Here is a 24997-nt window from a genome sequence, read left to right on the forward strand (position 1 = left end):
TTGGGGGGGCGGGGCTTGCCAACAAGAGCGGGCTGGCGGACTCTGCGAGTACGAAATTTCATATAAATTGTTGGAAAAACGAGGCTATAATTGCCATCATTATGGAGTGTCGAGCAACTAACAAGTTCAACGGCGAAAGACGAAAGAATCTTCATAATCAACTGGAGTGCGGCGGGGTGCGAAGGGTCCTTAATGGATCCTGGATTCTGGATCCTGAAGGGCGGGGGCGAAAGGCGAAGGCGATGGCGACGGCGAGGGGCAATAGGTTATCGGAAGTCTGGCAGATGATTAGGCCAGCAATTAAGGCACTTGACTTCTGGCCGAAAGCGGAAGCTGCAGCTTTAAGTCACCCACCAAATCGATAATCTCGATAACAATAAACGTCGCGTTTCATTGGCTTTTTATAACTTGGTTGGCTGTTCGGCGCTACTGCGGTAATACTCCTATAATGCATTTCCTTTACGACCCACGCTCAGTCAGATGAGTCGATTTTAATGTTGCCTTGATGGATTACTAAGTGGACATGAATGACAGCCGAGTGGTTCAGACTTGTGAAGGCCAGTCGAGGTAAATGGATTGAATGCGGAAGCAAAGGACATCAAATTGAATGGAAATTAAAGTAATATATTAACTTAACATGGCATTGAATTAGTTCTTTGTTGGTGTTAGGCCTTTAATGTTTAAAGCACCATTGGAAAAATAGAAAACATATATTTATTTTGGTTACAAATAATTGTAGTAATTTTTATTTAAAATGAAGTATACATTTAAAATGTACCTTTTTTAAATTCTAAATCAAAAACCACTGCCAAAGCAAACACAGACCAGAGCAGCTGGCACAAAGACAAGAAAGTAAAAAACTCCAGGAGCTAGGAACAAAAAGAAAACCGTCCCATTATATATACAATATCATGCGATGTCCAGACAGGAAAAGAGTTAAGGAATCGGGGGGTTGGGGCAAACTGTTGGCTAACAAGAAACGTGCCAAAGTGTATTTTCTTTGACCACGTACAAAAATGGAACCCGAAAACCCAAACTCTTCCAGCCGAAAATGCTTTCCCGAAAAACTAACTCAAAATTAGTGCGATGTCTGCAATGACGACTGATTGCTGTTGTTTCTGGCGCCCCTTTCCCCAAAGTTTCCATCCGGCTCTTATTTTATTTTCATTATACGATATTTATCTACTCATCCACGTGCATTTAACTAACATTTATGGGTGGTGCTGGGGGGACTTTGGAACATGACCTGGCAATGGTCCATTCTCGTTTCAGTGCTGCCTCTGTATGATTTGTGTTATTTCAGAATAGTTTATTTTATATAACAACACAAACATGGCAGAGACGTACGAAGATTGGGTGATGGTATTGGGGGCTTTTATAGTACGGGAGGATTTTGGGTTGGAGGTGTGAGGATTTGGATTGGGTTTCGGTTTTAGCTGGCATTGTGTTTGCTGTTAGCCTTGTTTGCCTGATTTCGTTTTGATTTTGGGAAATGGTTACGTAAATATGCAATTAGAGTTAAAATTTTAGGGGTTAAACATGATTTATGGGGGCTTAACAATCGTACTAGAAGTTTTTAAAAATCTGCTTTGTATGCCACTTTAATAATAAATTCTATAAAATTGATTCTATTTTGAGAGCAGCTTCGATCAAGTGCTAAAATAATATAATTGTAAAAATTATATTAATATTAAACAAAATATTTAATTGTTTACTATCTTTTTCATACCTTCACAAAATTAAATCCTAGTAGTCACTTAAATACTGTCTTAAAATTTTAAAGTACCAAAATGATTAAAAATGTTTGGCTTATAATCGTCTTTAGCACCACCACCTACAGTTTTTATAAACAAATGGCATGTGGAAATTGTTCGGGAATTAATGATAAGTGCCTGATAGAAACAACCGGCTGGAGTTGCGAGTTCGAACTTGATGCTCAAAAGTTTGATCCGCATATGAATTCCTCCGGAATACCTGAATCTTTAAAAAAATGCCTGCTTCCGGGCATGGGTTTTAAAAAGAATAGTAAGTAACTAAGCTAACAAAAAGTAAAGAAAATCCTGATTTCCTGTCTCTTAGAATCAATTTTCGGGTATTGCTGTGTTTGGTCGCCAGAAACTGGATGCCAGAAAATTAAGCACAAAGATGAAGACATAGAGGATCGCTGTCATAGGTGCACTCGGGCAGTTTGGTCATCAGTCATGGAGAACAAGACGTGTCCATGTGGCACATGGCTATTTGACCAAAGGGACAGCTCAGTGAGGGCCAAATGTGGATATTACATGGTAATGTATCTGGTAACTTTTACATTACTATCTTTGTAATCTCAATGCCACAAAAAATAAATAATAAATAACGAAAGTAAAAAGGCTCTTCTTTCAAATGGCAGTTTCTGCACCCCATAAATTTCTACTTCTGATCACTAATGAATTTTCTGGCATATTAGGCTAATCAGGCGTTAAATTTGCCGGCAAATATCAGAAATAGAAATCACCAATCAAAATAAATCGTCACATATGTTGCTGCAATTTAGCTGATGCGGTCAGCATATAAAACTGAAAGATAGGGTGAAAGAAGGCAGAAAGAGATAGATAATCCCTTTCCCGAACCTGCCATTTCTCCCTCTTATTGTGTTAATTCAGCCGATAAGTGAACAATAATGCCAGAAAATTTCAACAGATTTCCAGAGCCTTAGTTAGCTAAGTAAACACAACTTGCTAGCTTGGCAAAAAAGGGATGAAGGGATGGTTGATTGAGTTGACTTTGACACTTGTTCTCTGTCCAAATATATATATAAAAAAAGGGAAAACAAATTGTAAAAGATGTTTCAAAACATTTTAAAACAATAACCACAAAATAAAATTTGTAACCAACCACCACCCTTCATCGTTACATCTGCTCATTAATCACAAAACTCTGAGCACTCCCAACTGAATTGCAATTGATAATTGAGCAAATATTGGTGTGCAAATAATTGGCATTAAATTGCGTTATCAATAAATAATTTTTACATATCAGCAGCGGCAAAGATACACAGATACTTCGTTGGATTGCATCTACAAAGTGCCAGCCATTCGGTTGGCTCATTATGTTGACAGAGTTGTGGGCACAGGAGTTCACTATACGAGTTTGTCTCTGCCTGCAAATTATTACTGCACTTTGGTATTTATTATTTACATTTTTTCCACCCACCTTTAGGTCTTTTATTCCTCTGTTTTTTTCTTATTTTCTGCGCAATGTTTTATGCAAACTTAGGTGGGTCAGCATTGCCTGACCCTAATGATTACTAATCGTTGCCACACTTTCAAAGGAGGTCAATTAAAATGCTTGTTTCTCTGATTACTCATCAAAGGTTTCTTAGAAGATTAACAAATATTTGAGCCTCAAGTGTGGCAACATTAATAAGAACTACGAATATTACCAATAACAGTTATTATTTTTTAAAACTCCATAATAAAAGTTCGAGTTTTTAATTTCAATTCATTCAACAAACAAGAAATCTGGCTTTTTAAATGTTTATTGTAAAACACAGACGCAAACGACAAGGACGAAGTGAAATAAATATTTAATAATACGGCGATAATAAAGTAAATTTATTGACACAAATTTTTAATTGATTTCCAGCATTGACAAAATAACTTTTAAATGTATGCGGACCCAGGAAAATCCCGCCCCCAACTCCGCCCCAAATACCGCTGATAAAGTTTATAATTGAGTTGTGTTTTTTCATTAAGTGCGCGAATTGATTTGCTTTTGTTATTGGCTCGCCAACGGAGCAAACTTATTAAAAACTGATAAACTCGATTCTGTTTTTCCCTTTCTCATATTTCTTTTTAATTTTTAATTGGTATAAATAAAACGTAGGAATTACGGGAATCGTCGATGAGATAATTGTGGGCCAGATAATCCTTTGTGAGGGGTTTTAAAAGGAAATGGTTTGCTGAGCGGTTGCAAATTATTATTTTGATTAGGCCTATGGCTTCAACTATTCTGCTTCCGCTGGGGAAAAGATTGGGTTTTATTTAGGTTTGATAACATTAAATTTTTTTTCGTAATAAATTATGTTGATAATGGGAATGGAATTTAAAGATTTTATGACTAATAGGAAGCAAGACTATTGGTATTAAGCTATTTGGTTCTTTGGGTTAAGTTTGAGTTTGTTGGCACAATTTAAAGTTAATGCTTTTTATTTTGCGGATTTATTTATAAAACATTGAACACTCGTCAAGAACGATTGAAGCTCAAGTTTATCTGAAGATTCACGCAATCTTAAAGAGACCTGAGCGCGGGGAAGGCGATATCTATATCGGTGTTTATATATAGCTTCTGTATCTGCATCGGGCTGCCTCATTAGCCACAGCGCAAACAAATTTCCAAGCCGGGCCAGACCCACAAAACCCAAGCCAAAACCAAAACCCGACCAAGTCGAGTTGGGTGAGGTGAGTGGAATGTGTGGTTCTGTTTGCACACCGTTGAGATACATTTAGCTGCCGTTGCGACATCGAAGTTTTTTAACCTCTGCCGGGAGTACTTCCTCATATATATAGTATAGTATAAACATATATATGTATGTGCCCGTATAGTAGTGAGTGCGATGAAGCGCCAGACGATTGGAAGCGAAAGGTAAACGTGCACTTTCCGATAAGAAGGACGCACGAAAATCGCATTTTGATTTGTACTCCTTATTTGATCAGATACTCGGGTTGAGATACAGACACACGGCAGTCCTATTTGCCTGGCAGTTCGTAATTGTTTGCATAAGTGCATTCAATTGCCAGATAATGACGGCTCCTCTGCTCCCAGCAGAATATCCTTCATATCACATCGATTCATTTGTATTAAATATTTTTTCGTTTGCAGCCTATTTGCTTTACCTTTTCTCGGTCTTGTTTGCCGCCACATAATTTACTATCTCCGCTTATCGTTTCATATTTTATTTTCTCCCTTTCCTCGGTTAATTTCTTTAGGGCCCCGAAAGACCCTTCAAACTTCAGTTTTAATTTCTGCGCTGACGTCTATTATGATGGATTAATTTTCAATTATGAAGGAGAGAAAGAAATAAAGGAATCGCTCGCTTATCTCAGCTGCCTTCAATTTCGGGCTTTCTTATCTGCCCGCTCATATATCGCTAATAATCAATTTTCAATTAATTCAAAATCCCTTATCGTCAGTCGGGGCCTCCCCACCTCTTCAGGTTCCCCTGATATTTACCAAGATGGAAAAAATTATAAAAATTTGTTTAAAGACGCTTAAATGGTCGTCACATCACTCGAAAAGTTAAGAACTTTAAGTTCGAAAGAGGTGTTGTAATCTAATCGCTGACGGGGCAGCGATTTAATTTATATAATCAACTTGTTTTCATAATTAAAAAATATTAAAATTGTTTATTGAACACACACACACTTGGCCAGATAGCGACCACTGGCCCATTTGATTGGATTGGCTGCCTCCTTAGCGCTTATCTTGGCCTAATTGAAATTGCATTGAAATTGATTGATTTGCCCATAAACTTCTTTCTTTCCCAATTGTTCTCTCCACTCTTTCACCCTTCCCTAATCGTTTTATTTGGTCTGGTTGATTTGTGGTAATCAAAAAAAAAAAAAAAAAGAAAAAAATAAAAACAGTTCCCGGACAGATGACAGCTCGAGCGGGCAAAGGTTCTCTCCTCGAGGGTTGTAAATCATTTAAACCGAGTCCGCCTGCCAATTGTAAATTTTATTCAAATGCGTCAGAAGGGTTCGGTTAATCTGGAGAGGTGTGATTGGAGCAATAGAATGCGAAACTTGAGACCGTCTGGTGGAAATTTCGGATTGAACTGGTAATCATGAAAAGAAATAGCTATTTAAGGAAGATGGTTAATGATTATTCACACGATGCAAATTCAAATAAGGAATAGTGCACTAAAGTTAGTAAGCAATTTTTTTTATACGAGACATTTGTTTTTAATATTTAAAACTATATGAACATTTTCTGTCTAATAGGTTAATATATCTTTGGTTATATAAACTTTTCTCCAAGCTTAAGGCTGCCATTTTATTAACGACCCAATCCACGATTACAAAAATCTCCCATCAATCCCCAATCACCCCACTCATCCCAAAATGTCACGTAGCAGCCGAAAAGACCTCGATTGCCCTTAGACATTCCCACGTTCTTAATTAGCCGCTTGGCCATAGACAAATGGCAAATAACAATGAAATGAAAACTAAGCAAATATCGTAAGTTTTTCAAAAACATTTAGCAAAGTCAATAAATCGCAGACGATCTGGGCACGAAAAGGCGAAATTGGAAAAGAGGCGCCTCGGGGACGACGACGCTGCTCATATTAATCTCCATTAAATGGGAATTTCAATGAATTTATGATGGCGCCATCTAGCTCTCAGATGGCTGCCGCACCCTCTCATAACTCTGGACTACCTTACTTACGCATTGCGTATTTAACATTCGCCAAAAGCGAAATAATTCGAAGGCAAACAAAAATGCCAAAAAAAAAAAAAACAGACGATTGTATACCTTGGATACCTCTCCCTGAGATTCCCTCTCTCCCCAGAAACCTCTGAAACGTCTTCGTCGGCGAGCCGGGTAAACATTTTAAGCTGCCAGCCCGAAAAACGCTAATGGGTAAACACAGATGTGGTTAAAGAGATGCCGGAGTCTTGAACTTTGCGGAGGAGTCTTGAGGGCGCGAATGGGGCAAGACACCAACGCGATTTTAAACGCGGAAAATCCACCATTGATGAGTCAAAAATTTATGTTTCTGAAAGGGTTTAATAATGATTTAATAAGTTAACAATTAAGGTAAGAGTTAAAACCTAATTTCTTTATATAGATCTTAAGATATTTTCATCGGAATTAGATATGATTTTTCTTATATTACGGCAAGTTATAACAGCGATCAAAAAAGCTATCAAATTACCCCCCATAATTGAAGGAAATCGCTAATCGAATTAAGCATATCTTTTAATCTGTCAAGTTAATCAACCAATTGATTTACGAGGGAAACATTAAAACGTGGGGTCGCACGCTTTTCGAGTGCGTTTAAAAATGCGGAAAGGCGGGTCAATCGCCTGGAGCCAAGGAAATTGCCTCTTGAACCGAGCAAATCTTTCGATTAGCTGGCTAATCAGCTCAATTGCAGGATTAATCGAGAGTTGCCAGGTGAGAAAGAGCCAGAAGACGAGGCAGTGGTATTTTTGATTTATCAAATTTAGGGGTCTTATCAAGATGTATTAAGCTCTAATCATAGACGTTGATTTACCAGGCCGAAACAGACCCAATTCGCACCGAGCCTTATAAATAAGCCATTACCGAGCACATCGTATATTAGTAATAACAATTGCCATTTATCAACTATTTTGAAATCGCTCTCACTCGCTCACTATTTGTTTGATTTGTGCCCCCCGATAAGTCCAAATCGTGGAGATATAGTGTGTGTTAGTTAAGGAGGGGCGCATGACAAATCGGGACAAAAAAGTTGAGTGACAATTGCTTCCGTATCTCAGCGAAACTCATATTTTGTCATCGATTTTGGCATTGCGAAATTTCTGGTTAACTTTTTGTGATTCAATTATAATGAAACTGATATAACGTATACGCTTAGTTCCTTATAGACATGTTGTCACCCCTTGAAGTTGATTGCGGCCTCTCGATGGCTATGATTATGATACATTATAAATTACTAACCCCGTTGACGTAGGTTAAGTTCTTCCGGTTCGGACAAGTCATGTTATATGGCACATATATATGATAAATTTACCTAGAAAATTTTGTTTAATTGATAGTGAAATCTTAAGTGTCATTGTGAATTTTTTGTGACAAATATTTTGAGTGTGACAACAATATTTAAAGATTAAGAACTGCACCTGCTGTTGTTTAAGTTTTAACTTAAAAAGAGTTGTACATATATACTAAAAAATAATACTTAAAAAAAAGGAATTTTTATAAAAACAAAAAAGGAAGCTAGTTTCGGAAAGACGTTCGTTCGATTTTTATAAAATTAAATTAAAAACTTAAGAGTCGTTAAAAAACATCCCGTTATAAAGATGTGACATAAATTGACCATCGAAACCAAACTAAGGATACAGTTCTTAAGGGGACTACGTCACAAGCATTTTGAGGTATTCAAATCCAAAATTGGACATCATCAGGGCCGGCGGAAGGTGTATACCGGGTGTTGAGCACTCCACACGCCAAATCTTAGCGGGTGTGGAATTCAACACCCCAAAATGCTTGACTTGTAGAAAAAAATTTATTTACATCCATTATTATCAGTTGAATGTATGATTCAAAACTGTTTCTCCGGCCCTGCATATAGAGTATATCGAAGAAAAACGAAGGGAAATCCCGCCTTTACCACGGCCCACTTAAATCAGTTTCTATTTAAATAGATAGATAGTAACTCTCCCAAATACTTCCCAAGTTAAGCATTTTCCAACTTAATGTAAAAACTACTTAAATAATTATGAGATTATCATAAATAAATCTTTTCAGATTGGTACTTACTCAGTTAGCTCCTTGATCTGCACTGCAATCTTTCGTCTTCTTGAAGTAAGATAATCACCGCAACCACTTTATTCGCAACATTAACACTTAACACTTTACCCTGAAATTAAATAAGAAAAAAAAAATAATAATAAATAATTTGTTACAAATAATAATAGTTAGAATTATTTTGTTAGTAAAAAAAGGTATTTACCTCTTTGGGTTTTTTATTCACTGCATCTTGAAGTTCACTCCAAGCAGAACGGAATAGTCATCACTGTAATGAAAAGAAGCATTCCAAAATATTAGTTAAATTATTTTATACAAATCGGTTGTTTAAAAAATACATACCCCAATGAGGTGATGCACTGCATCCTGGAGTGGAGTTCAATAGAAGATCACGCCATTCATAATTGATCCTGCAGCCTGTTGTCCAGTCCATTTATGTGGTGTCAGCATACTATATATTTCCGGTAACCGCATTCTTACAACTATTACTATATATATACTACATATATTTATATTATATGTCGCTACTTGTTTACAATTATTAATTGTGTTTGATTTTCATGTACTTCAAGTTCAATATTTGATAAAATTTACCTTTCAAATTTCTTTCATGTTCTTGAAAACTTTCAGATCTTTATCTGTTTCATTTAGTTTCTTTGTCAAAATATTTATGATTTTTTAAAATATATAACTTAATTATTTATTGTCTAAAGGATGTACTCACTGCGTAATAACTTTGGTGCAGTGCATCCTGATGTCGAACTTCAAGTTACAAGTTGGATGGTGTCACCAATTATTTTCTGCAATCAGCCAAATACACAACCAAAAACCTGAAAAAAAAAATATAAAAAAATTGAATTAATTAACTGCATTTTTTTTACAAAAGCCACGTCATCACATAATTAAACAAAACTGCAACTCACCTTTTCAGGTTTGGATGCCCTGCATCCTGGAGTCCACTACATGCAGGAAGGGATTGGGCACCTTTAAGTTCATGCCAAGTTAGGTCATGATGCAGTGCATCCTAGGAGGAGTCGACCCATGGTGCACTGCATCCGGGAGTGGACTCCAGTAGGTGGAGTCGACCCAAGATGCACTGCATCCGGGAGTGGATTCCAGTAGGAGGAGTCGACCCATGGTGCACTGCATCCGGGAGTGGACTCCAGTAGGAGGAGTCGACCCATGATGCACTGCATCCGGGAGTGGACTCCAGTAGGAGGAGTTGGCCAGATACTCTCTCCCACTCTGGAACCACGTCACTAACACACACGCACACACACACACTTCCAGAGACCGGAAAAAGTTTCTTAGAGAAACTGCCGGTCATCCCGGAGAACTGAGAAATTGGCCAAAATCAAGGGGTATCCCACTACGAATCAGCCAGAACCACTTGGGAATTATAGGTGCGAGAAAACGAAAAAAATAATTAATTATCATTGTCGCTGACGTGGCCATATTAATTTAATTAACATTTAGTTAACATTACATTTACATTATATTAAATTAACATTATTTTAACATTAAATTAACATTACATTAATATTAAATGGATTTTAATTAACATTTTACATTTAAAATAGTTTTTTTTACCTGTTGCATTTTGATTGATTGGTGTTGTTGTTTTGAAATTGAAAATTTGTGAGGTCATCACCCCACTCAAAACTGTTTCTCCGGCCCTGGACATCATTAAGAAAAGTTATGGGCTTTCAAGTTCTGATTTTTGGCCATTATCAAAAAAAGCCCGCCAGAAAGCTCTATATTTATTTTATCATAAAAACTCTGAAAGGTAAAGACATTCTATTCTGCAGTCTTATTTTTCAAAAGACCTGTACAATGCAAGATACCTCTTAAAAAGGTATACAAAACAAAATGGAGTCGACTAAATAGCTGTGAAAAAGGGGAAATGGCCAAGAGGAAGCGGCTTCTTTTGGAGTTGCTCAAAGTGTTTTCCCTTCACCTGCAACACCTCAATCGCCACTCACCTCATCGCCGCCCAGGTGAACATAACTCACCACTTGATTTATGCAAATAAGCCACGTTTAATTATGACCATTAGCCACTGTTGAGCGGCTACCGTTTTGAGTCAATAGAGCGATCCAGGGGGCGGCGAAAATAGGGGCGGCAAGTAGCTCCCCCCGAGGCTTTTAGTCGGTTTGCATTTCAATTTCGCTTTGTTGTGCCTCGGGCGAAAAAGTTGGGGGGGGGATAGTATTTGGTATATTACAGGTGGTCTGAGACAATGATGCCTGCCTTTAATGAGTTTTATATTGACCCAAGCTATTGACCGAGTTAAAACATAAGGCGGCGGACATCTGTGACTAATATCAACGGGAATTTAGCGAGCTTAAACGATTAAAAAACAATAAGAATTATTCAATATATTAAATCTTAGAAGATTTTAAAAATTATTTAGGATATTTAAATAATAAACAGATTAAATATTATAAAAAATCGAGGTCTAATGAATATTATACAACTGACTTAGATAACTTTTGACTTCTTTTTAAATCTCTAGGGGTTAGAGAGGATGTTAACTTATCAAACTGCAAATCGAAAATCAATACCCTTCAAAATTTTAAATATAGTATTTATGATAGGTGCATAGCTTACCGTGTTTTTGTATTTTTATAGAAAATCCTCAACATGCGCTGGGCTTTGGTTGTGCAAGAAATCGGTGGTCTTAATTTACAACTAATTGTCATATGACCAACTAGTTATGGCAATCAGGCGGACTTAGTTATATGGCCCGCCGGTCCGATACCTTACAGAACTATATAAATTAAATCAGAGGGATTTTAATGGCGGTCTGACCATGGCGATAGAGGCAACAGTGCGCAATCTAATTGCATGCTAACTGTACTTAAATATCTTTATAATTGACGCCACAGTGGGTGTCGTAAAAAGCACGTACCGCCCTGGTCCGCGTAATACTAGTAGGTCTATTTGAGAAGGCCTTACGACTGGAGACACCGAACCCCCAATCAGACCCGCACCCGGCCCACATCCAAGCCACCCACAATAAAAGGTATTTATGTTATTTGTCGAAGTTTATCGCGACGGTTCGAGAAGGGTGGGCGGCCAGGAATCGCTGGGGCCTAATTAAACCATGAGCTTTATCGTCTTGTAAAGATCAAAATTATTGCCACCGTTCCTGCGGCTATGCTTTTTTACGACCCCCATTTTCCAACACCAGTAGCCCCCTTATAATCGGCCATATAAGTTTTTATATATAGCCATGTACGCAGGGAGTATATGGAAGACTTACAGATTGCTTGTTATGGCTTCTGACTTTTGATTTGTTGATTTTGATAACTGCACTTTGTTGGGGTGCCTATAAAATTTATTGCGTTTTTACTGGAGGATGTCAAAGTTATCTTAAGAAATGATATCTTCTATATTTTTGTAAAATTATATTTGGTAATAAATTCCATGAACTAATTAAAAAATGAATTAATTAATTTTTTTATATTCAAGTCCCGTATATCCCACTCCCCCATTTCCCACCGAAGTAGAAACCCGATCTGAAGAGATCTTGAAGCGTTGAAGCCGAGCCGCCTAAAGTGATTGTGATTGCAATGCAATGCGCAACGCAAACAAAGCCAAACAAAAATCGACTAAAGCAAACCGGAGACCAGTTGAAAAGCACAAAAACAAAAAAAAACGGACAAACATAAACATCCGATGGGATGGGCAGAGGATCCACTGGCAGCCATCGCCATCAAACAGAAGCCAAATGAGCTTGTCTTGGAGTCATAGCTGCCGGAAACTGACGGTTTCTTCAATCGAATGGCCATTCTGGCCAGCAGAGGAGTCCGCTTGAGCTGCAACTGTAGGGCTGGAGGGCTGATCAAAAGGTCCGCTCGAGCGGATCTCTGTGGGTCAAGCAAACGCTCCGACTTAATCCAAAGTGGCTACTGAGTTGCCTCCCGGGCAACAGGTAAATGCCACCTCAACCGGAGTGCATTCTGCATTCTGGGCAAACACTTTGCGGCTACCGATCTCCTAATGTCTCAGTGTCCCAATGTCCAATTGTGCAATCCAGTGGCCATCGGTTCCATCAATCTTTCGCGGCGGGCTGCTGTCAATCTCCTGCGGCAAATAAACTCGAGTGCCTCCCATGCAAATAACCAATATTTGCTCTCGGATTATTAAGTGAGCCAGCATCCCATTCCGCTGTCCATTTCCAGTTCCCATCGCTGGTTCTTCTGTTCCTCCTGCCGCCTTTCGGTGGCTTGTTAACTGTTTGCTCGAGCTGTTTAATCGCTTTAATGGTTAGGCAATTAAGAATTCTTAGGAAACCCTCCATAAATGATAACTGATTTCTGTTTTTTTGCTTCAAATTTAAATAAATTCTTTTGATACGCTCCGACAAATTAATTGTAATGAATCTTTAATTGGTTATGTCTTATTATGTCAATCGGGAATGGTGAAATTTAAGGTTTGGAACTATAATTGAATGCAGTAAGCAATAAAGGAGAAAACATAAAAAACTATTAATCGGAAAAATCTTTTAAAAACATACATATAATTATCTCATGTTAAATGATTATGACTCAAGCGTAAGTAACTGATATAATCATAAGAAGTGAAATCAATTAAAATTATTTTAAAACGTCTTACAATGCCAACAACTAGTCATATAATCATCGCTTTAATGAAAACACTAATCGGTTTCTTCGTTTCATTGTGTTCTGCAGTACTCCCTTGGTTTATTTCAATCATTTCATGGAAATGTGTACGACCCATTGACTTTTACAATAAATACAAAATCGTATGTTTAACTTTTCAAAAACTATTTTGCGCCACCGCCTTCTGCAGGTTGGAATTTCGATCTCCCGACGATCCACCCGCAGCCAATTCGCAACGTGTACAGAGCCGACATTTATAAAATGTCGTTTAAAAGCAGGCTAATAGCAGCTACTCTGATCGCCACATTCGAATTTAAAACTAGGCGGTTTTATGGCGCTTAAAAACTAAATTCATTTGCGGGTGTTAATGGCACACACACACGCACACACCTGCCCTAATAAAACAACAACAATTGTGGCTGATTTACATGTGTGGTTTGTTGTTGTTGTTTGTGGGCAGAAGTGTCGCCGTGGCCAAAGTGTTGTTCGTGTTCCACGGGGTTTTATTCCTTGGAGGCCATGTGTCCCACCAAATTACTGGTAATCTTTTCGATTTTCTTGAGGTCCGGCATATTTTCCGCTTTGTACTGCACACACTGTGGGTTTAAAAATTTCAGAATAAAAAATGTGTTGTGCTGATAAAGACATGTCAGGCAAACCTTTACGTTGTCCGTCATTTTTAACAATATGTGGCCCTTGGAGTGCACGTATTTCATTGTGTATCGGCAGTTTTGGGGATTCGCCATATACATATTCTCTGCGGCAATCTCAAAATCCTCCCAGTTTTTCACAAAAACCATTTTTAAAGTCGAACAAACTGAATTTCGGTCCAAATTCATCAAAAAACAACAACAAAAACTGGACGGCGTGACGTTGAAAGTATGTGACCATGTGTTAAAAAAAATACTAGTTTACTTTCCGATGACGATAGTTTTCAGGTATGTTATCGGGAAATAACATGACGAATTACTAAAAACTTATTTAAAAACTACTCTTACTACATGTTATCAGCAAAATTTGCAAAACGAAAGTTATTTTAATACCTTGATAATCATATAAAAGTTTAGAAATAAAGTGTGAGACCGTATTTAAGGAACAGACTTTGCGATCGGCAAGTATCAGTATTTTTGTGTCCTCCTACAACAGTCACACTTACACCCACACACTCGTCGCAGCAAAGTTCCAATATTTATTGCAAAAATGCTGTGAAAATCCATAATTTTCTGAATTTTAAAGCTAAATCGTACACAACGGATGGCCGCGGAGGCGTGGGCAGTGAAGTCTGCGAGCGAAATCGCTGAAAACGCATCGAAAAATAAACACGAAAAACGATGAAATCTAATCAAATAAATTTTCTGAATGGAAGGGAAAGAGAGGAGACGAGGGGCAAAACCGCAAAGCGCAAATAAAACTGACACGCAGAAACAAACCTGCAAAAGTGCAATTTATTTAAATATACTAGAGAGTTGTTGAAAATATAAATATACAAGTGACACAAACAAATCATCAAAAAGTCGAAAGTGTGCGTGTATGTGGGAGTCCTCTCTCTCTCTCCCACTGCTTTGTTGTTTGTTGTGGTAGTGGGGTTGAAAAGCCATCGCCTGCATAACGGTAAACGCGTGACGTAGCCGCAGTCAAGTGCACCACCCTCGCCCCTCCCCTTTCATCATCATTAAGGGGAATCCCTTTTAAAAAGACAGATCTTCGGTCTAGACAGAACCTTTCATCATCATGGACAACGATGATACCCTGCTCAACAATGGAGGCCCACAGTCTGGGGCAGAAACGGTTTATGGAACCGAGGACAACAACATGGTCATGTCAGAGAAGGTAATTTGCAATCCACAAAAGCTTCTATTCATCAGTTGTCTTTTCTGATTGTATAGAAAATAGTCAGATCACTTCGGACTGGGTAGTATAAGATTAGATTTTTACATCACTCATTTGCTCAGAATATGTAACGTGTCAATAACTTCTAATAAAGCAAAAAGTATTTAAATTGATCATTCCTGAAGATAAGCTTTCGAGATGAATCAGTTATCAATTAAAATATTTAAAAATTGCTAAAGTTTTGGCCAAAAACGTCACTAACTTTCACTACACCAAATGTTAGAAAAGATCACTCCAGAATTAAGTCATTGACTAATTTTTACCATATACTGATTCATGCGGGCGTTTCTTATTCTCCCTTTAATTCGACAACGAATTCTTTGTAGGTTCAATCTGGGGCCTTAGCTCCTTCACAACCACAATCAAACATACTCGTATGAACAACACAAACACAAGATAATGAGGCTATAAAAGTGTCCCAAGCGGAAATGCTACAATCGGAGAAAAATGCTTTCTCTGCTCATCTTTTCTCTCTCTATCTTCTTTTTTATATACAAGCTAATTATGTAAAAACGCATACAAGAATTGTTTATTATGCATCAGCTGACGCCTGTGGTCATTGACATCCAAACTGGCGAAAAATAGCAACAAAAAAGGGAACAAGAGAGTTTGGCACAGCAAAAGGGGGTTAAAAAGCCGGGAACCAGAAATCAATAAAGTCAGTCAGTTGGCCCTCAAATTTTATGACCACCTCACGCAATCCTTTGCAGAGAGAAAAAATTTTAGGCACAGTATTTAGAGCAATATACAATTTTACGCAGATTCAAAAAAACATTAAAAAGTAGATTCACAAAATAATTTGGTTTGAAATAAAACAACATTAAAGCTTATCGTTTTGCAAACCATAAATCTTATATTTTTAACAGTGTAGCCCCTTCATAGCCGAATACCCCAGCTTTTCTGTATAGTTTATTTTTATTTTTCACCCCAATTCCCTGATTGATTTTGCACTTTATCAGCTTCGCCAGCTTTAATCGGGCTATGCAAATTAAATCAAAGAGGCCTCCCTACATTCTTACACTCATATAAGTGTTATTTTCCTTCCCTCCCAAATGAGCTCATCAGGTTCCCCCGATTTCTGGTTTTCGGGCACATGTTCCGCTGATAAGCTACCTGTTAATTGAGTAATGAGTTCTGGGCAATTTTCAAGCGGGAAGCATTGCTAACAACACCGATGAAAACTTGTTTCTTGTGTCCCCACAACCGCAGAAACTATTTGTGAAACAAGTCTGCCCAAAAATGTTTGAATACTTAAGCTTAAGTTGGCCTTATAAATTGCTCAACCTTGGTCTGATGACTAGTTTTTTTTTTAGAGAAGGGAGCTGGCGTGCAATGGAAATGCCATGAAACCCTCTATCAAAACTAAAAAGTTCAGTGAAAAGCAATTAAATATATGTGTTTAATCATATGTTTTTAAAACCTTTAATAAGATGCCTCCTTTGAACTTTAACTTAAGAAAACTGTTTAATAAAACCTTGTTTATTTTCATTTTTAATTTACACTTCATTCATCCAATTATTCATTATGCACATAATCAAAATTTGGGTTTTATTTATAATTTTCAGTTACTACATTTGTTAAAATTTTGTTTTTTATGTGTCCTTTACACCTTGTTTTTGTTCTTTTCTTTCTCTTTCAGAATGAACAGGTTGTCAGCATCGTGAGTTATCCAAATTTTTCGTTTTTGTTCTATTTGTTTTCTACCCTATAATCTTTTTGTTGTTTTTCACATTCTGATACGTAAATGCACGATATATATTTGTTAACTATTCCTTAAGTACCATATAAAACGCCTTTAGATTAGTTTTGTTTTTACAATTTTACTAACAGTTATCCACCGAAAAGGTGTCAGCCTTAACCTTTCTCGGTTTTATTATTGAGCGGAAATAATCTTGTTTCCCACCTTTGCTCAATAAACACATGCATGACGGGGGGATTTTCGCTTTTTTAAGAGCTTTCCATTCATAAAAACTGCGACCACAACCGCAATTATGTTTACCGATTTAATTAAAAGGGGAGTCCCTTGCTATATTTACTTGTTCTTTATGTTAATATGTTTGTTGTTTGGTATAAGAGTGCTTAAATATAACTGATTTCCAACATTAAACTTTTAAATACCCTAAAAATCTTAGTAAATATGTTTTTTTTTTTTTAGCAAATGTATAAAATCAGAAAATTGTATAGTGAGAAAGTTTTTAAGGGCACTTCCTGTTTTGTGTGTTAGCCTACTAATCAATTGCACTTTGTTGTCCCTACGACTTTCTAAAACCAAAGCAAAATCGACTGATGCACATTCTTTTTTCAGGTCCAACAACTGGCGGGTAGCATTTATCAGGAGTTCGAGCGGATGATCAATCGTTACGACGAAGATGTGGTGAAGAACCTGATGCCGCTGCTGGTGAACGTGCTGGAGTGCCTAGATGCCTCGTATCGCATTAATCAGGAGCAGGACGTGGAGGTGGAGCTGCTGCGCGAGGACAACGAGCAGCTGGTGACACAATACGAGCGGGAAAAGAGCGCCCGCAAACAGTCCGAACAGAAGGTGGATAAATTGTAAATACTTTTGAGGCTTGAAATTAATTAAGACTTTACTTCGACAGCTACTGGAGGCCGAGGACCTGGCCGAGCAGGAGAACAAGGAGCTGGCCACGCGTCTGGAATCGGTGGAGAGCATTGTGCGGATGCTGGAGCTGAAGCACAAGAACAGCCTGGAGCACGCGAGTCGTCTGGAAGAGCGAGAAGCGGACCTCAAGAAGGTGGCGTTCATAACGATTGATGTTTATTAGGACTAATAACCAATTGTTTTTATTGTAACCCCGTTAGGAGTACAACAAACTGCACGAACGGTACACGGAGCTTTTCAAGAACCATGTGGACTACATGGAACGCACCAAGATGCTAATGGGATCGACGCACTCGCAGATGAGCACCGCCTCCGAACGCATGGATGTGAGTCGGGCGAGGCTCAATCCTGTGGCTCGCAGCTCGGGACCCGTTTCCTATGGCTTTGCCTCGCTAGAGAACTCGGTGATGCTGGACACCGAGACGATTTGCAGTGTGGGCAGCCAGTCAGACGACTCCGGGCCGCCTTCATTGCAGAACGAGTTGGACAATCTGGGCGGAACGATGGAACGCGGCGCTGCCACTGATGCACTGCAGCAGCAGCACCAGGCCACCTCGCCCCAAAGTCCCGACAGCAGTCCCGTTGTGCCAAATGTGCCCTCAAATGGTAGGTGCAGGAATCTCAAGGATCTCAATCCTCTGGTTACTACTCAACCGCTCACCGTACTAATGTTTCCGCTCTTCTTTTGATTTTTGTGTTAACTCAACTAAAACAAACAAACGAACAACCCAATCCAAAACCCCCATCCCAGTTGGTCGTTCGACCACCAAAAAGGAGCAGCGCTCGGATAACAATCTCTACCAAGAACTGTCCTTCCAGGACAACGAGGAGAGCGAAGAGAATGAGATTGTGACAGGTGAGAAGTCCGGGAAATGCTTTTGGGACTACTCTTTTGCACCCTCAATGTTCCTAATCAAAAGTATCTAAGTACGTGATTTTTATAGGAGATGTTATTAAGATCAGTTTATCGAAACTCTGTCTTAATAATTGTCCAGTATTTATGGAAATCACGTAACTAGGTATCAGAATCTAGAAACTCAATACTCAATGCCAATATCCTCTTCTTCCTTTTGATTTGCTTTCCCGTGCACTAAAAAACCGACAAACACAACACTGCAACACTCTCGTGGAACTCTTCTCCTTGCGACCGAATCCTTCAGGCAGCTGGGTTCATCCCGGAGAGTATGCGTCCTCAGGTAGGTACCAACCAACCACTCACGACCATCAGCCACAGCAGCAAGAGCAAAGACAAGTACAAGAAACTCAGCCACAAACACCATATAATTCCTACATATATGGATTCATCTATATAACCTGTAAATACATCAAATATCATGCGAGATTCGACTGAACAGTCTCAGAAAAACAGAGAGAGAGAGTTTTAAGGATCCTCACTAGTTCCGTATTTTGTGTGTACTTCCCATGTGATATCTGTTGGAAATTATGAGCTCGAAAGCGTGTTTCACCTTGCTAAAGAGCATTAGCAAAATAGATCAATTTTTAATAAATTAGAAAAAACAAATAAAATTTGATAACATGACCTCTAATGAAATTTCTCTTTCTTTTATGCCGAATTCTACTTGCCCAAATCCAAACCAATTCGTTTCCTCCCACAACAAAAAACCAAAATTTCTCTTGCAATTACTAAACACAATCCACAAACAACAACTATATTTGCATTGTATTGATCCTTTGAAGCTAACGACAACTATTTTGGTAAGTCTTATGCGCTACGAACATCCTCATTACTTATCGATAAAGTAGCTCCCAACTATCGTAACCGTAGTTGCTTTCTCATTACCCCTTTAGAATCGTAAGTAGTTTCCCTCTAAATCGCCTGGCATCGCCTGTTTATTAAAATCCTTATGTTTGTGTTGACTTAGGACATTCTCTGGTTGGTTTCTTCCATCCCTTTGGTTTCAGTTTCTCCATTTTCTCAGTAGTTTTGTAGTTTTTGGTTTACTTCCTAATTTGGTTTTGGTTATTATCTCCTAATTCGATGAATGCCGTATGTGAAGGTTGCAAGCATTTAACATTTCGGTTTGATTCATTATTTCATTTGTAGCATCTATCAGTTTAACAGATACTCGGATTATCCACAAAACATACACTTGAGTTTCACTTGCATTTTCCTAACGCTTTTACACTTGTTATGTCCATGAATCCCCTTGCAATTACTCTTTATTAAAGAACCTTTTAATCACTTTCCAGGCATGGGCAAGGAGGTTGAAAATCTCATCATGGAAAACAATGAGCTGCTGGCCACCAAGTGAGTGTGTCTAATGATGTCCCCAATGGGGAATCAATTAGCTAAATTCAATTATACCTCAATCCTTTTGCCCTTTCAGAAATGCACTCAATATTGTCAAGGACGATTTGATTGTCAAAGTGGATGAGCTCACAGGAGAGGTGGAAATCGTTCGCGAGGAACTGAATGCGATGCAGCAGTCGAGGACAAAACTGAGGCAGCGCATCAGTGAGCTGGAGGATGAGCTGAAGAAGGCCAAAGAACAGGTTAAACAGCAGAGTGAGTATCTTAAGTGTGTTGCTGGGGCTCCGCAGATATAATTCCAACCCCATTTCAGATACTGAACAGGAGGAGAACGATGTGCCGCTGGCCCAGCGCAAACGATTCACCCGAGTGGAGATGGCCATGGTGCTGATGGAGCGTAACCAGTACAAGGAGCGCTTGATGGAGCTGCAGGAGGCAGTGCGTCTTACAGAAATACTCCGCGCCTCGCGCACCGTAGATAATTTGGACAGGAAGTCAAAGCAGAGCATTTGGAAGTACTTTAGTAATCTTTTTACGTGAGTTTTCCAAGGCAAACCTCTTAGAAATCTTTTGCTAATGAAACTGTTTTCCCAACCTAAACAGCCCCTCCAACCGCCCAACGGAACGCGTTGCGGACGGTCTCGGAGGGGGGCCCATGTTTCGTCACACCGGCGGAGGAAGCCCTGCCCACAGCCACGGATCCCCTAGCCGAGGAAGCGGTGGAGGTGGCGACAATCGCCTGGCCCTAACCAGCGGCCAGCCGCCCGTACATCCGGCCAGCGCTGGTCTCGCCAACGCGCTCATTATGCCGAAGGACTATGCCGAGGAGGGCAGCTCCGAGAGGATCAGTGCGCGGCGGAGGGAGCAGTACCGCCAGCTGCGCGCGCACGTTCAAAAGGAGGATGGTCGGCTGCACGCCTACGGATGGAGTCTGCCGATCAACAAGGCCAGTCAGGAGGCGAATCCCAATCGCCATTCGGGCGGGGTGCCTGTTCCCGTCTACTGCAATCCCCTGGCGGAGGCCTCGCCGCACATGAAGGTGTTCTGTGCGGCGGGCGTTAATCTCCACGGAGGCTTCACGAAGAACGGCCAATCACTGATACCTGCCAGCTCACCGTACGCCCCGAAATCCACACTCAAGATTGCCGAGATCACCAGTCCGACGGCGGATCAAAGCATGGAGGCCTTGGACAGACAAATGGCGAGGGCCAGTCTGGAGACGCTCGAACCGGAGACGCAGCTCAGCTCGTTCGTGTGGATCTGCACTAGCACGCATGCCGCGAGTACGGTCAGCGTGGTGGATGCCAATCAATCGGCGACCGTGCTCGATGCCTTTCCCATCTGCGCATCGCATCTGCTTTGCATTGCCTCCGTGCAAGGAGCGATGGAGAGTGACTATGCGCTGCTCGAACAGTCTGAGGTGGTCAAGGACGGCGAGATGCTGCAGCGACCGGGCGAGGGTGCGGAGCTGCTCGGTAAGGTGGAGTTCGTGCGGGTGAAGCCAAAGTCAGACGACGAGCAGAATAGCAATGCCAAGCAACAGCAGGAAGAGGAGGAGGCCAAGGAGGCAACGGAGAAGTCCAACGAACAGCTGCCTGCGGTGAATGCCGAGGAGCCGTTGGGCAATGTGGAGGCCATAAAGATACGCCAGGCACTGCCGGGAGCTCCACAGCGACTCTCCACGGAAGGCAACCACCAGACGAACAACAACAATAACACCAGCAATCTTCTGTTTGCCACCAAGTCGCTGAATCCGATACTGGAAACCAAGGATCGCGACGAGCCAGCGATGAGTTCGGTGGGACCAACGATGTGGCTTGGCGCGCAGGACGGCTGGCTGTACGTGCACAGCAGCGTGGGAAGGTGGCACGAGTGCCTGCACCGGGTTCTCCTGCCGGACGCTGTGCTGGCGATTGTGCATGTCGAGTCGAGGGTCGTTGTGGCGCTCGCCAATGCCCAGCTGGCCGTGTTCCGCCGCCAGACAGACGGCCAATGGGATCTGAATAGCTATCACCTGGTGACGCTCGGTGACCGCAACCATTCGATACGTTGCCTCTGTGTGGCCGGCGAGCGCATTTGGGCGGCGCACCGCAACAAGATCTTTATCGTTGACCCCGTATCGCTCAACATTGTGCACTCGCTGGACGCGCATCCGCGGAAGGAGAGCCAGGTGCGCCAGATGGCGGCCACTGGAGCCGGTGTCTGGGTATCGATTAGGTGGGTTACCGCCAACTCTCCATTGGATTTCAAATAACGTTATTAATTGCTTTTCACTTGTAGGTTGGACTCCACGCTGCGGCTGTACAACACGCACACATTCGAACACAAGCAGGACGTGGACATTGAGCCGTACGTCTCCAAAATGCTGGGAACCGGCAAGCTGGGCTTCAGCTTCGTCCGCATCACCGCGCTGATGGTGTCCTGCAATCGGCTGTGGATCGGCACCAGCAACGGCGTGATCATTTCGGTGCCACTGGCCGAGGTGCAGCAAAAGTCGACATGTGAGTGATGTTCACAGCTTTTAATTTGATTTTGTTTGGGTGTACTAAGTTGTATGATCCCCTTGACAGCCGATCCACATGGTCAGATGCCGCTGTGCTGCATGGCCAATGCTCAACTTTCCTTCCACGGCCACCGGGATGCGGTTAAGTTCTTCGTTTCTGTGCCCATGCTACAGCAACCGAACCTCAACGGCGGACTGACCTTCAGCAACAAGCGGCCCGATATGCTGGTCATGTGCGGCGGCGAGGGCTACATCGATTTTCGCATAAGTAAGTGGTCTCCGCGTCCGCCGGATGAAACGGACCGGGCAGCGAAGCTCTGAGCCGTGTATAACCATTCCATATTCCATCCCATCTGCAGGACATGATAAGTTCGATGCTAGTGATAATGCAGCGCACTTGATAGTTTGGAAAGTCGATACGTAAGCTTTAATTTCTTTTCGTTTTTTAAGTTTTTATTTTGATTTTCTTCCTTTGCCTTGCTCTTTTGATTTTCTTGATTTAGTTAAATGCTTAGTTTTGCTTATTTTGTTAATGTCCTAATTTCATTTGTTTTAATTTGCCCTTGATGAGATTTAATAGTTTGATTTCTGGCCCATCCGTAGAACCTTCAATCTGTAGCAGGATGGGATCCCAAAAGTGGATTGCAGCATTTGTCTCAGCCGTGACCTGAACTGAACTAGACCGCTAAGCAGGCTTACGCAAGTCCCATTTTAATTTTATCCATGTTTTTCTTTATTGTTCCAACCGGCACTAGAATTCCTCCTTCACAGTGTGTTCTGAAGCCTAAAGATCAGTAAATACAACTACCCCTTGGTCTTTCGGTTGCAAATCTATTGTTTAAGCACATGTTACTGTCTTTCCGCACAAAAAAAAAATATATACATATATATAGACGATCTCATTGGTGTACCGTGTCCCTTATCCCAAAACATTACCTGTATGATTAGCATAGTTATCAGAATTTATTGTTTTGGAAGGGTTAAATGTTTTTTTGACACTATATTTTTCTTTAAAATTATGTATGATATTTTAAATGACTTGACCATATTGTTAAAATACTGATTTTCTTAATTTTTACACTTTAATTTTTATTTTGTACACATGGAAATATTCAAAAAGAGTTGTGGACTATAAAAATGGTGCACAGTTTACTAAATCGCTTATTAAAAACTAAAACTAAAAAAAAAAATCACCCAATGACTATCCCACTGCATTGTGCCCTGTATAATCTCCGTAAATTATCGGAACAAATTGTATCCTGTAATTCTACTTCGTAGCACTAACCCATTTCTCATAATACTTTTGTGTTCAGCACTTTAAAACTGTTAAAAACTAACAAAGAATAATGGACTCTTTACAGATGATAACGACATGGAGAACAGTATTCAACTGGAACCAAATCAAACGATCGAAAATCGAGGCGATAAGAGTTACTTGATTGTGTGGCATGTTAGTCAACGTTAAAACCGATTCTTCGGTTTAAGTGCAAATGAATATTTATAAAAGTTATATGGGTACATATGCATATACATGTATAATCTTAAAATACTGCGTGTAACTAAAAAAGTTTCAGGCTAGCGAAAGGATTACCTTAAACATTAGTATTTATCCAACTTACCATAAAAACTACCACGATGACAAAATGGGTTCTATAATATAATTTAGTTAAACAATTTTCAAATTTTGGGCCGAGAGGCTTCCATAATTGTTTCTTATTGCTTCAATTAAACCAAAAAGAAAACCTGCAAAGTTATTTGTCAGTGATAGCCAGCTAAATATTTCAAGATATATTATATAATGCATAGAGTGTAATAAGATTAAAATTTGTAAATTTTATGCGCTCTGCTGGCAGCAAGTTATGTATTTTGCATAGACACAAAGACACCACATTTACATTTAAATATAAATATATCTACACATGATACAGAAAAGAGCGACTTTTCAAGGAAATTTCTGCGTGATTCTTTGTCCAAATATGTAGTAGAATTTTGATTTCTTGTATCCGTATTTTTTAATTCATTAAGAAGCGCGATGATGAGCAATTTATGTTTACTTATTTTGTTAAATAATTTTAAACTTTAGTTAAAAAATTTCAAACCTTAACTTTGGTTGTTATTCATTTGTTTGTAAGTATATGTTTAGTAATAAAAAAAAACTGACCAAAAATATATTTTGTCACGTGAAATGGACTTCTGTTGGCGCTAAGCAAGTGATATTTTTTTATGATATGTGGCTTACAAAAACTGACGGGCTTTAAAAAAAAATTTTTAATTTACCATTATTAAAACTAAATTTAACAAATGTGTACAGTAATTAAAAACACAACCATTCATAAAATAGCAATTTTATTAATGTTATCAAATTATTTATTTTCTAAAAGTGTAGTTCTTTACACAATTTTTTTGATTTTGGTGGTGAAAGAATTTAAATTTTCAAATATTTTTATTATAACCTGGCCACTCTGCGCACGAGCTTAACTTGGGGAATCACCTCATACGTTATCAGTATCAGTTTATTACAAAATAAAGATTTCAAGTCTTATCTGGTAAGCAATTGATCATGAATCATTTAGATGAATCACCAGATAGCT

At 39.6% G+C, this 24997-nt stretch overlaps 3 protein-coding genes and 1 long non-coding RNA gene across 14 annotated transcripts; 2 read left to right on the forward strand and 2 right to left on the reverse strand.

Moving 5' to 3' along the window:
• Nucleotides 1–1762: 1762 nt before the first annotated feature.
• On the forward strand, nucleotides 1763–2368 carry LOC108096209. The gene is made up of 2 exons (XM_017197596.1): nucleotides 1763–2025; nucleotides 2080–2368. The coding sequence occupies exons 1-2, from the start codon at nucleotides 1791–1793 to the stop codon at nucleotides 2322–2324; spliced, it is 480 nt and encodes a 159-aa protein (XP_017053085.1). The 5' UTR covers nucleotides 1763–1790; the 3' UTR covers nucleotides 2325–2368.
• A 6211-nt stretch (nucleotides 2369–8579) lies between these two features.
• On the reverse strand, nucleotides 8580–8868 carry LOC122320742. The gene is made up of 3 exons (XR_006245800.1): nucleotides 8833–8868; nucleotides 8696–8758; nucleotides 8580–8602 (listed from the first exon to the last, which is right to left on the reverse strand). It is a non-coding gene; the product is annotated as an uncharacterized LOC122320742 (long non-coding RNA).
• A 4293-nt stretch (nucleotides 8869–13161) lies between these two features.
• On the reverse strand, nucleotides 13162–13998 carry LOC108096317 (signal recognition particle 9 kDa protein). Its single transcript, XM_017197820.1, has 2 exons — nucleotides 13778–13998; nucleotides 13162–13714 (listed from the first exon to the last, which is right to left on the reverse strand). The coding sequence occupies exons 1-2, from the start codon at nucleotides 13955–13957 to the stop codon at nucleotides 13622–13624; spliced, it is 273 nt and encodes a 90-aa protein (XP_017053309.1). The 5' UTR covers nucleotides 13958–13998; the 3' UTR covers nucleotides 13162–13621.
• Nucleotides 13999–14252: 254 nt separating this feature from the next.
• Nucleotides 14253–24616, forward strand: LOC108096315 (JNK-interacting protein 3). Of its 11 annotated transcripts, XR_001771701.2 has the most exons (17): nucleotides 14253–14948; nucleotides 16648–16668; nucleotides 17314–17550; nucleotides 17609–17764; nucleotides 17832–18237; nucleotides 18383–18487; nucleotides 18792–18827; nucleotides 19330–19347; nucleotides 19843–19900; nucleotides 19980–20158; nucleotides 20217–20439; nucleotides 20507–22120; nucleotides 22184–22404; nucleotides 22474–22674; nucleotides 22766–22826; nucleotides 23010–23105; nucleotides 23768–23870. XR_001771701.2 is itself a non-coding variant. In XM_017197815.2 (16 exons), exons 1-16 carry the CDS (start codon nucleotides 14850–14852, stop codon nucleotides 23769–23771), a joined length of 3639 nt encoding a protein of 1212 aa, XP_017053304.1. In that variant the 5' UTR covers nucleotides 14253–14849; the 3' UTR covers nucleotides 23772–23881. The 11 variants fall into 11 exon arrangements, 8 of the variants coding, with proteins under 8 accessions (XP_017053304.1, XP_017053301.1, XP_017053305.1 ...); XR_001771702.2 differs by lacking the exon at nucleotides 16648–16668; XM_017197815.2 differs by lacking the exon at nucleotides 23010–23105 and having other exon boundaries at nucleotides 23768–23881.
• The last annotated feature ends 381 nt before the right edge of the window (nucleotides 24617–24997 follow it).

The sequence above is a fragment of the Drosophila ficusphila genome, unplaced genomic scaffold, assembly GCF_018152265.1.
Source record: "Drosophila ficusphila isolate 14025-0441.05 unplaced genomic scaffold, ASM1815226v1 contig_106, whole genome shotgun sequence".
NCBI lineage: Eukaryota > Metazoa > Arthropoda > Insecta > Diptera > Drosophilidae > Drosophila > Drosophila ficusphila.

What these genes read in the sequence shown, in the direction of transcription:
- LOC108096315 (XM_017197812.2), top strand. Translation starts at nt 14,850, where the DNA reads ATGGACAACGATGATACCCTGCTCAACAATGGAGGCCCACAGTCTGGG. An exon ending in AGAGAATGAGATTGTGACAG is followed by an intron (nt 18,488 to 18,791) that starts GTGAGAAGTCCG and finishes CGAATCCTTCAG; the next exon opens with GCAGCTGGGTTCATCCCGGA. An exon ending in GGTGCAGCAAAAGTCGACAT is followed by an intron (nt 22,405 to 22,473) that starts GTGAGTGATGTT and finishes TCCCCTTGACAG; the next exon opens with CCGATCCACATGGTCAGATG.
- LOC108096209 (XM_017197596.1), top strand. Translation starts at nt 1,791, where the DNA reads ATGATTAAAAATGTTTGGCTTATAATCGTCTTTAGCACCACCACCTAC. An exon ending in CATGGGTTTTAAAAAGAATA is followed by an intron (nt 2,026 to 2,079) that starts GTAAGTAACTAA and finishes CCTGTCTCTTAG; the next exon opens with AATCAATTTTCGGGTATTGC.
- LOC108096317 (XM_017197820.1), bottom strand. Translation starts at nt 13,957, where the DNA reads ATGAATTTGGACCGAAATTCAGTTTGTTCGACTTTAAAAATGGTTTTT. An exon ending in AAATGACGGACAACGTAAAG is followed by an intron (nt 13,715 to 13,777) that starts GTTTGCCTGACA and finishes TTAAACCCACAG; the next exon opens with TGTGTGCAGTACAAAGCGGA.